At 35.6% G+C, this 12,166-nt stretch overlaps 2 protein-coding genes across 2 annotated transcripts in view; one reads left to right on the top strand and one right to left on the bottom strand.

Moving 5' to 3' along the window:
• Nucleotides 1-12,166, bottom strand: part of Smad4 (SMAD family member 4) — a 69,511-nt gene that overhangs the window by 49,658 nt on the left and 7,687 nt on the right. The window contains exons 2-4 of the mRNA XM_004623662.2: nt 5,735-6,113; nt 4,372-4,546; nt 3,919-3,948 (exon numbers count right to left, since the gene is read on the bottom strand). Of these exons, the coding sequence (XP_004623719.1) occupies nt 3,919-3,948; nt 4,372-4,546; nt 5,735-5,983 (454 nt within the window). The 5' untranslated portion in view covers nt 5,984-6,113. The remainder of the gene's footprint in view (nt 1-3,918; nt 3,949-4,371; nt 4,547-5,734; nt 6,114-12,166) is intronic.
• LOC111816422 overlaps nt 10,691-12,166 on the top strand; it is a 41,646-nt gene continuing 40,170 nt past the window's right edge. The window contains exon 1 of the mRNA XM_023713717.1: nt 10,691-10,752. Coding sequence (XP_023569485.1) covers nt 10,691-10,752 — 62 coding nt within the window. The remainder of the gene's footprint in view (nt 10,753-12,166) is intronic.

Genomic DNA, 12,166 nt, shown 5'->3' with positions numbered 1-12,166 from the left:
GAGGCGAGGCGAGGCGAGGCGAGGTGAGGCGAGACAAGGCGAGGGCACAAAAAAAGAAAAGAAACAATGGCTTCCCTTGTTTTTCCCTAGGTATGTCTTCAGAGGAAAAAAAAATCTATCACACATAAGTATAAATTAGTTACCCGGCTATTTTTTACTAAATTGAGACAACTCTAAAGCAGCAAGAATAACCCATCAGTCAAGTTTCAAAGCAGTCTCTTAAATTTTTTCTCATGCATCAAATTCCACTCCAAAGTTTTTCTTTAGAAAATGCTATAGAAATAAAAAGATCATCAAAAAGGATGCTTAATACATCATTATATATGGGCCAAAAAGTAGTCCTAATCACTCATCATTAGTACTAGCTAAATTACAAAAATAATAAAAAGAAAAGGTTGCTTCAGGCATAAACTAAGTCTGTCTGCACTTAATCAGTTTTTAATATACTCTTCAACAAAGTTCTGAGATATTTTTCATTATAAATCCTGACATCGTTCTTTTAAATCCAAGACATTCTAGGGTATTTATTGTTATAGTCACTGAGATCTTTCCACCAATATATTGGTATTGCTAATATATAAGGATAACGGTTTGAGAATACAACTGGCCAACTTGATACTTATTCCTTCTGCCTTTCAGTTGACTCCAGAAGGACCTAGTAGGCAATCATAAACTTCTACAATACCAACTATTTCCTAATTTAAATAGTCTCAGACACTTTTATTGCTTTAATATATCAGCAAATTTTTCCAAATGGAAACTTGGAACATCTAGTCTGTATTTTTTAATAAAATAGTCTAAAATATAAGTTTATTAGATAAAACTGAAGGTATCAACAAGGATAGAAGTCTGCAACATATTTTTGCCAAAAGGAAAAAGTTACAGAATATTATGATACACTGGTCATATGCATGCTTTAAAAAAAAAAATCATATATTGTAAAAACTCAAGGTCCAGAACAGTGTGCACAATATGGAGGGAAACCATATATGTATCTTTTGAATAAAGAAACCCTGGAAGGAAATACCAGAAACTAATAAAAGTGATTACCTGAAGTAGGGGGGAATGGGGGCAAGGGTGGGAGCACTTCTTTTCACTGTATACTTTTTTATAGTATTGTGATTTATGGACCATGTATTGCCTATTCAAAAAAATAAAATTAAAAAAACATATAGTATATATTTTTTAAAGTCTAAAAAAAAAAAAAACAGACACCAAACTGTTAAGTATTTCTCTTATGGGCTAGCATTCTTAACAAATTCATTCATTTAAAAAATATTTATTGAACACCTACGTTCCAGATACTGTTCTATCATTTGGGATATACCAATAACAAAACAAGTATCTCTGACTTCATGGAACTTAAGTCTTTTGTAATTTTCCTGTTGTTTAAATAGTTAACAATAACATTATTTCAGCTCCCCCTAGCTGTCCTAATGCTCAGCAAGTTACTTGATCTCTCCATACCAGTTTCTTTATCTGATAAAAGTGTGGATAATCCAACTTACCATGTACAATCATTATGAGAATTTTGACATTATAGACATAAATAATCGAGCTCAGTACCTAACTCATAATGAATTTTCAGTGTTAGCCTTTATTATCTAAACATTTCCCCCCCTGTGGCTGGCTCAGCCTGTCCTGGGGGCGGGGCTGGCGCACCATGTGGTACAGGGGATTAACCACTGTCCCTGCACCTGCCTAAGCAGGAGATTTTGAACCACTAAGCTATTTCACCAGCCCTCTAAACATCTTTTAGCACAGTGATTGTAAATGTTCTGTGAGGGATAAAGGATGCATGCTCTACAGTTGACAAAAAAAGGCTGAAGTTACTGGGTTTACCCTAAGTCTATGTTATTACTACTAGCAGGCAGGCCACAGCACTTGTCTGATGGTATCATTGCTCTCTTACTTTATCTTCTCCCACCACACTACAAACTCTGAGTAGAAAAAACATTTTTTTATCTTAGTATCACTAGAACCTAACACAGTACCACATAATACATGCTCATTAAATATTTATAAAATAAATACACAGGTCAGTGTGGTCATGGAAAGTTCAAAGAAAAAGATGATAGGCTAGAAATGATTACCACAAGACCCCAACACTCACAACTGAAACAACTATTCCATTTTCTTTACTTTTAGTTACCTGGCCTTGTCCAAATCTGAAAGGACCTGAGAAATAAGTTTTCTAAGGAAATAACCCATTCAAGGCTGCCTTTATACAACCACCACTAGAGCTCCTAAACAGAAGTTATCCTCAATCCCATCAATAACAAGTACTTAGAACAGCAATCATTTTAGGACAGAGAGAAGGGCAAGGAACCTTCAAAATTTGGACCCCCTTGCAAATACACCTGTAAGGTATTATATCTGCAGCTTAACCCCTTATATTCACTAAGTTGTATGTTTTATTTCTTCCAAAACAGGGATGGAGAATGAATAAATGAATATCTGAAGAATATTTACTTTCAAAGAAATGACAAAATACCAATGTCTACGTGGCAAAGAGGCAGGCTTCAAGAAACCAACCTGCACTTCTCTAAAATCTATGTATAATATAATAATGACGTACCACAAGGCACTACAGTCTTCATTACTGGGGATGGAAGGAAAATGGAGAATAAAAATAAATACGTTTCAGGGTATTCTTAAATTTTAAAATCACAAGATATTTCAAGTCCACCTCTAAAAATCTCTGAAGAAAGAGGTTGACAAGCTACTAATACCTCCAGAACAGCACATACCTTTGTATGGTAAGACAAGTGAGTGTGACTATCAGAACTTTCCTAAAGATTAGTTCCTATAAGATTTTATTTCTTTAACAAGATCTAAGTAATGGAGCTGAAGATTTCATAGAACTCCATTTTCTCACCTTGAGACATTTTTTCCTTCTTAAAATAGAATTAGGTACAGCAATTAACCACTAAGAAGAATATATGCAGTGTATTATTTGTTGAAACTGTACTTCCGATTTGATTTGAAATTGTCTCATTGCTATCTGTTTATCAATAAAACTTTGAAAAAAAAATAAAATAGAATTAGATCAGCTATGGTCAGTACATACTTTTAAAAAGCAAACCTTGTTTTATTTAAAAGACAACAAAAATTGGAAAAACATTAATACTTGTAATTTTAAAACATTCTCAATATTATCATTAATAAAAATCATCAAGGGGCTATAGTTCAGTGGTAAGAGGCAGGCCTGGCATGTATAAGGCCCTTGGTTCAATCTCAGCTACCACCACCCCCGCAAAAAAAAAAAAAAAAAAAAAAGTAAGGGCTAAATGAAGACTGCTGGCATTTTTCCAGGTCATGTTATACATAGCAGGTACTTATAACCACTTAAATTGACTCTGTAAGATTTTCTTCCAAAATAGTTATCATTAATGTAAAAAAAAATTTCTTTTTCTATATTTAGGACAGGGTCTACAGGGTCTCACTACATAGATCAGACTTGTAGTGATCCTCCTGTCTTCAGCCTCCCAAGCACTAGGATTACAGGAACAGGCCATCATGCCCAGTCTCAGTTGCCATCTCAGTGCACCCTGTGGGCAGGGCCAGCACAGCAGGCTGGGGGCCACTGCACTCTGCCTAAACAGGCACTTTAGTCCACTGAGCTATCAGGTTGGCCTTTAAAAAAATTAAAATTTAAAATAAGTATTGTACTAGTGTTTTTGGTATGTTTCATTTTTTTAGAAATCTTCAATAGTATCAATTCAAATCCAAACAGCTAATAGTTGATTTAAATAGTTTTAAATGCTGATGAATACCCTCAAAATAATCTATACTTCCAAAGTAGTTTTCTTGTTGTTACCTATACCTACTTCCACTACTTCAATGTGAATGAATGAATGAATAAATAAAATTAGAAGGCTCAGTATAAAAGAAAGTTACAAGAAACATTTTACCTACCATTACTTTGCAGTGTTAATCCTGAGAGATCTTAATTTTTTAAAGGGGGAGAAAAAAAGAAGCATTAGTCATTACCATAAACATATCTTTCATTATATTTTAAGTAATAGAATATAAATTTAAGGCAGAGATTATAAAACCATTTTACTTCAGAAGTAGCATAACTTCGAACATATGTAAACTTAAGTACTGAAATCTATAATACTTATCTTATTTTTCAGTAACAGTGTTACAAAGTGGGCAAAATGTCAATTATATATACTTAGTTTTAGCAGTTAAAATAAATGTTATTTCCTAAATTCAGATTTAAACCCTTATATTCATTAAAAAATGTCTGATTCTTTAACTTTAAAGTCCTAGGTAATCTTTAAATATATAATTAAATTTAGGAAAGTTAAAATACTACTCAGTCTTTTCCCTTTATAGATCCAAGGATACATGCAGTCTACTTACCAATTCCAGGTGACACAACTCGTTCATAGTGATATGGATTCACACAAACACTATCACATTTTAAATCAAATGCATACTGACAATATTTAACATGCTTCAGTTCATTTTTGTGAAGATCAGGCCACCTCCACAGTCGGGCATAAATCACATGAGGAAATCCTTTCCGACCAGCCACCTGGGAAAAATAAACCACTATTTATTAAGCAGCAGTAGTATGTCAGACACTATAAAGGGGACTTATATATATATGTTCTCAATCCTGCAGAGTCAGTTTTTGCGATACTGTGAAATACGCATTTGGTTTTGTCCTCATTTCATGGCATATAACTTCTAAAATCTTGGAATCTGCCATGCTACATGCTAATGAGTTGACTGGTGATTGACTGGCAGCCCTTAGGAAGATTCAGGACAGGGAGACAGTCATAGAAAATACCAAGACAGGATTCACTTCCCAACCTCCAGGGAGCCAAATAAGGCTATACATTAGAGTTGAACACCACTGGACAATGATTGTATCAACCATGTTTATATAAGGGAGCCTCCATAAAAACCCCAACAAGTAGAGTTGGGAAATTTCCAGGACAGCTGAACAGGTGGAGGTTCCTGGAGAGAGGTGTGGAAGCTTACCTCACCCTATGTATCTCTCCATCTATATCCCTTGTAATATCCTTCATAATAAACTGGTAAACACACTTGAGTTCTGTGAGCAGCAAGATCAAATTAATCAAACTCAGAGTGAATAAAAGAACTGAATTTATAGCTGCTGGTATTTAAAAAGAGACACTGGGAGACACTCTTGGAAACTGAACCCCCAGTGTGTGAGATCCACCACTATTTTCAAGTAGACAGTGTCAGAACTGAATTGAAACTGAGGACACCTACTTGGTGTCTCTTGCAAAATTCCTTCTTATAGGTATGCAGAAATATTCACAACTTTTGGGCCAGAGAAGTAATATGTGGCATAAGCGTATACTAGGGAAAAAAAAAAACTTGAGTTTGAGGGGCTTTCCCCCCCTCCATTCAGAAAACCATAATCTCATTTTATAAACAAGAAAATTAAAGCTCAAAATAACTAACTTGGCCATTATCATAGAGCTACAATTTAAACTGAGGTATAATTACAAGGCCTGTACTCGGGCTTTTAAAATGCAAACAGTATGAATTTGTTATGGAAACTATGCCCAAAATCTAGAAATAAACTTTTTAAATCTAACAAAACAAGATTTCTGTAAGTTTCTTCAAGCAATAACCTAAGGGCTAGGGATATACTCAGTGGCACAGCAGATCCCTAGCATTCATGAGACCCTGAGTTCAATCCTCAGCATTCAAAACAAAACAAATAACATAAAACACAACCACTCACTTGAAGCCTTCCATCCAATGTTCTCTGTATGGTAACACATTTGCTAGGATGAGCTCCATTTGTAGTTATAGCTGTTATTAAAGAATCCAATTCATCTTTTTTCTCCTTTAGCTTCTTTACCAAACTTTCAATTGCTCTTTTTGCAAATGTTTCACTTTCTCCACCTTGTCTATGGCACATCAAACTATGTACAATGCTCAGGCAGGCATCATTACTTGTTGGTGTATTTGTAATAGACATACTGTCCATTTGTTCAAGTTTTTCCTTTTAAATCAAGTGTGTCTCCAATTTCTGGAGCAATTTTGATCTTCTTGGAGGCAGTGAAAAACAACACTAATGTAGGAAGGAAAATTGTTAGACATCTGGTTTTCAAGATAACCTAAAGAGAAAGAAGGAGAGAAATACACATAATGAGAATATATTTCACAAAGAAAATTCATTTTTTTGTGAGATGATGAAACCACTGTAGTCAAGCGACACTCAGAATTTAAAATGAGTGAATTAAAATATTTTGTTTTTGACATCCCCAAAGCATCAAAGTTAGGCCTTCTCTTAAGTACAAAGGCACACTCATCAAGTCTTACCAAGTATAGTAGTAACCCTAAAGTATAATCTTTACCATGGTTACATCTGTCACATTCTTTCTGTTTTCCCTGCCACTGTTAGTTCTCAGCACTCTTAGAACATATATGGGGGAAGGGCATATATATCAGCCTCTTGGTTTTTAACACTTACTTCCCTCTAATGTGATCTCTTAAGCACTTGTTTCCTCATCTAATGATAAGCCTCACATAGAGAAGCAATTTTTTCTGTGTCTTTCAACTCTTATTACATGATTACATTCAGTAACTATATGTTGAAGCTACACTTTGCAGATAATCAAGGATTTAGTCAGAGACAGAGATTAGAATTCCAGCTTTTACAGTAAGCAGTCAGCTAAATGAAGTTACCTAAACCCTGAATCTGGAATTAATGAAGATATGTAGACCCCCAAATGAGAAAGTACAAAGTGCATGGCACATAGTTTTCAGTAAAGCACTGTCTAAACGCTAGAATATTTAAATAGTTTTAAAAAAGAGACTGTCCTAAAATATGCATTTTCTGCATTTTACCTTATTAAAATTGATATAACAAAATGTAAGGCAGTGACAGAAGTAAAGCAGTGATTCAGAACTCATAATTTACAGGCATATGGAAGGCAAGTAATCACATAAATAAAAAATGCTAGGTGTTTTCAGAAATACAATTGTATGCCTTTCTAAAGTGGGTAGCTACTACTCACTTATAGAAGTGGCATCTGAATGTGCTAGCCCACTGCTAATACTTGCTCAGCTTAAAAGGAGAAATAAAAAATTCCATGGACATGTGATAAATTACTTTTAAGTACTGACGATTTATTTGCAGGAAAAGAAAGAGGTAGAGAAAGCCAAAGTAACACACACAAAAAAAAAAAGAAGGAAAAACCATATGCATGTCAAACAAACATGCCTTCAATTTAAATCTGACCCTCATCCATCAAATTTAAAACACATCTCTCTTAGAACTGAGCACACTGGTTACTTGATTAAGTATTTGTTTCAAGAGCTGGGGAGATAGCTTGGCAGTCTAAGCACCTGCCTGGCAAGTGCAAAGACCACGGTTCAATCCCTGGTACCATATGCTGTGCTGCCACCAAAACCAGGCATGGTGGTGCACACCTGTAATCCCAGTGCTGGGAGGCTCAGACAGGAGGATCACTACAAATCCAAGCTGCATAGTAAGACCCTAAACCAAATAAATGAATAAATAAATGGTTTTTTAAAGTATATGTTTCAAAAATCTTGAAGTTGAAGAAAACAGCAAAAAACCCTCAACATTCAAAACAAAAACAGTAATAAAAAGCTAGAGGTTCAAGCAAACAGCAACATTCTCATCACAGAAATCCCTAGCATCACAGTTCCTCACATATACCATATACTGTAAGATAATAAGAACCTCCCCCCACCCCCATAGCTAAATTTTAGTGATGATGACAGTTGAGTTTTGGGTGAAATACTCATAAAACTTTTTTTTTTCTGTATTTTTTTTTATTTCTGTCACTGCCTTACATTTTGTTATATCAATTTTAATTTTTTTAAAAGCAGTATTGAAAATAAACACAGGGCCCTGTGCATGTAGGCAAGTGCTCCACCATTGAGCTCCATCTCTGGCCCTGCAAATATTTTTATCGAACTCATTTTGTGATATCATGTTCCAAAAACTTTGTACTAAATTATGACATTTAGAGTTTGAAGGCCCAGTCAAATAGCTTGGCAGATTAAAGCACCTGCAAGCAGGCGCAGGGGCCTACTGTGCCGCCCCCCCACCTCTGGGGCGCAATGAGACAGCAAGAGACTGAGCATGGTGGCGCACACTTGTAATCCCAGCACTTGGGAGGCAGATCACTAGAAATACAATCTAGTAGTTAGACCCTGAACGCCCTTGTAGGCCCTTCCCTAAAATACAGAAAAAAAAAAAAAAATTTTATGAGTATTTCACCCAAAACTCAACTGTCATCATCACTAAAATTTAGCTATGGGGGTGGGGGGAGGTTCTTATTATTTTACAGGTTGTTTAATCCCAAATTTCTCTGGACACAGTAATCTCCTTACTTTCTTGAATACAGTTTACTCATAGTTATAGTCCTATGACCATTAGTGCTAAAACATAATTTAAAGTTCCTTACATAAAAATAATACCAACAAAGACATACAGACATATTTCTGCACTAGACAGCTCTGGATTGCAAAAATATGGCAGTTATAGGCACATATAAATAAAATTATATGTTCTTACTAGAGCTCCAGAAGCATGGTGAGACATGTTAATATTTCTCTCAATTGTCTCATGTATAAAATGGGAAAGGTATCTGCCCTGCTAATTTTATAGGCTTAGAGTAGTAATCAAATGCAACAGTGTACATAAAAGTCTAGAAACCACAAATTGGCTAGCTCAACAAACACTATATCGTATGCAGAATAATACACACAAAGACAAATAAGCATACAATCAGAAAATGGTACTCAATTTATCAGATCAAACATCCCTTTTTGTAACTCAGAGCAAATAATTTATAGCACCTCCCTAGCTATCCTGAAACAAAATCCCAACTTACACATTTTTAAAAATGTAACAATACCTAAGATCAAAGAGAAAGAAATTAGTCTATTATAAAGTGCAAATTTCAATGTATAAATGACCAGGCATACCAATTTAGAATGCATAATAAAGAAGTCAGGGGAAGCACAGCATAGTAATGCACACCTGTAATCCCAGTACTTGGGAGGCTGAGGCAGGAAGATCACTGCAAGTTTAAGACCAGCCTAAACTGTACAGGAAGACTCTGTCTCAACAAAACCAAAAAGAAAGGAGTTAGGACTATAGCTCAGTGGTAGAGCACATGCTTAGTATTCATATGGAACCAGGCACCTTAGTATTCAATCCCCACCACCACCACTGGAAAAAAAAATTTACATTTACACTGTTATGTAGAATTATAAATACGATACTATAAATTCAGAGCTACAACTACAAGTATGTTGCCTAGGCAGCTCCAACAGCACAATGGCATGTTGGTGACATGGATTTTCTCAAATGGTGAACTCTTTTTAATAAAGTTCCAAACAAAAGAACTTCAGTTAAGAAACCAGATTAAGTAAAATCTCTAGAAAATTGAAAAAAGATAGGAAGGAAGGAAGGAATTAGGTTCTAGACTAATTATGTATTTTCCTCCTTCATAAATTTCTGAGATATTTTAAAGTCTTGTGGGATTCAAGAAGATTCCACCATCTCTTGCACAAAGACATTCCTTGCCCCAACCCCAAAGCTCTTCTCACAAATTTCTACAACATCCTTTAAAGTACAATTCTTTCTCCATTTAAGGATTACTGATTCTGGCAGTGTGGTGGTCACAGCTACTCTGCAGACTGAGGAGGGGGAATCACTTGAGTCCTACAGCTCAAGACCAGCCTGGAAGATCAGTAAAAGCCTATCTTAAAAAAAAAGAAAAGAAAAAAAATCTAGAAAATCCAAACATTATCACACTAAGCAATAAATGTTAAGAGATGTAGGTATTAAGGTGATTTAGGTATTAAGGGGATCTGGGATTACAAAGGAAGGTGCATGTGAAGTTAAGGTACGTCTTGGCATAATGTATCATTCAGTTGAGGGTCCGGTGATGGTGTATCTTCTATACCTTTCAATGATACAAAGAGCCCACTGCAGCACTAATGCCACAAGTTTGCAACCACTGGTATAGGATAGGTTACAGTTACAACCAACTGTCAAATAATACTTAAAACGAAGATTTATTTTCTGGTTAAGCTATTTATTCATCACAAATCAACTGATGGTACTGTTTACTAACAATTCTTAGTGACTGGGCTGTCAAAAGGCTTCCTCTATACATTAAATTGCAGGGGAAACAACAGGATAGATCAAACACTGGCTATGTCTTAGACATTTTTGATAGTCACAACTGGAAGGGCAAGGTAGTAAACACAATAATGCTGGACATCTGCAGGGTACAGGTCAATGCTACTGCTAAACATCTTGCAATAAACAGGACAGTGTTCAAAGCAAAAAATTTTTACCCAGCCAAAAACGTCAATAATGCCAAAATTGAGTTATTCTGGTCCCTGCCTAATTTCAAGGGTATGGGGAAGATGAATGAGATAAAGAAGTGCACCTTTACCACATGGCAGAGGAGAGCCAGTGAATACTGGTGGAACAAAACTAATGACCACTATATGTGAATAACACTTTGTCAAGCTGAAGGCCATCGACAGGGGGGAAAATGTTAGATGATTAAAAGTATTTTGCCTAGAGTAGATTCATGTTAAGAAAGACATGACAAAATAGAAATAATAGCATTAGATTTGTAGTAGAAAGATTCAATGAGCAGATGAGAACTTGGGGAAAAAAACAGAACAAAAGACAATGGCAAAATTGATAAAGGCCTATATTAGGGACATGGGCAGTCAAAATAAAGGGGGAAATCAGTAAGATACAACAGACTGAATTCTATAATCAACTAAACAAGGAGTAAAAAAAGGAGATAGTCAACAGATGACCAATTTCCTAAACAAAGTTAAATGAATGATGAAGAATAAAAGTTTTTAAAGGGAATTATAGAACAAATTTAGTTCTAGTTAAGCTGAGATGGAAGGGCTTAGTAGAGAAGTTAGACCTATTTGAAGGTCATCAATACAACACCAGTATTAAAATCATGATAAGCATTAACAGGAGGTCAAGTCAGTAAATGACATATCTTATCTTTTTATTGGGTTTTTCCTCTAGCTTTGCTATTAATCATAAGCTGTCATTTCTTGTAGGCCATAGATGTAACAACAAATCCATGGACTACAAAGCCAGATAAAGTCATTAAAATACTCTAAAATTAAACAGGATTAGTATGGTTCTGTGAGGCTCTTGTGAAAGTTCATAAATTTCAGTTAATGAATGCTGACATTTATCAGATGCTTACTTTTGAACTATTAAGCATCTCCCCATCTGGACAGATAGGACAATTCTCAGCCTAACTATCCAGAGCCACATAATTATCCTAGAGATAGAAAAGAACACAAGCCAGACCAATGATACTACTCCAGAAAAACTGTGGTGGATTATGCGGAGGGGAGTCCTTTTTATTCTGAGCCTAAAGCTGAAAGCAGCCTAGAAACTACCTGACAAAGTAAAACAGAAAGCAAAGCTATGCTAAGAAATAATACCGATGATACTGCTTTACAACTTGTATCCAGCCACTGAATTTCACTTTCCACAAAGTATGCCTGCTATACATTCTATAATATACAGTAACAGCACAAAATATGAATTACTGGCGTTCTCAGCAATAACATGAGTATAAAGCAAATCACATGTGGAACCAATCACCCAGTCCAGTGGGTGTAAACCTATGGCATGCATGCCGCAGGTTATCTGTATCACTGAAACTTCTAAAAGGTTCACCATCACTGACCTAGTCAGTAATACAAAACTACTTATCTCAAAATAGCGACTGTCAAACTCTTTGACTCAAGATTTCTGTTTAAATTTTTTTTAAAAAAAAACTGGGAATTGAACTCAGGACCTTGTACTTGCAAGGCAGGCACTGTACCACTGAGCTATATCCCCAGCCTTTGTTTAAATTCTTAATTATTAAAAAAACCTCTGTTAGTAGTTTATATGTGGGTTATACTGATATGTTTTATTAAAATTAAAACTAGTAAAGTTTTAGATATTTTACTTCATTTAAAATAAATTTAGGGGCTGGAGAGATGGCTCAGTGGTCTAAGGCACCTACTTGGAACAAGCTTGATAAAGCACATGGACCGTGGTTCGATTCCCCCAGCACCACATGCCAGCCAGCTGCGCCCCCTGGTGGGCTGAGCTGGCCACACACACACACACACACAC

This window comes from Octodon degus, unplaced genomic scaffold, assembly GCF_000260255.1.
Source record: "Octodon degus isolate 3935 unplaced genomic scaffold, OctDeg1.0 scaffold00003, whole genome shotgun sequence".
In the NCBI taxonomy this organism is placed as follows: domain Eukaryota; kingdom Metazoa; phylum Chordata; class Mammalia; order Rodentia; family Octodontidae; genus Octodon; species Octodon degus.
Note: the sequence above shows the minus strand (reverse complement) of the source record. Positions and strands in the feature narration are given on the sequence as shown.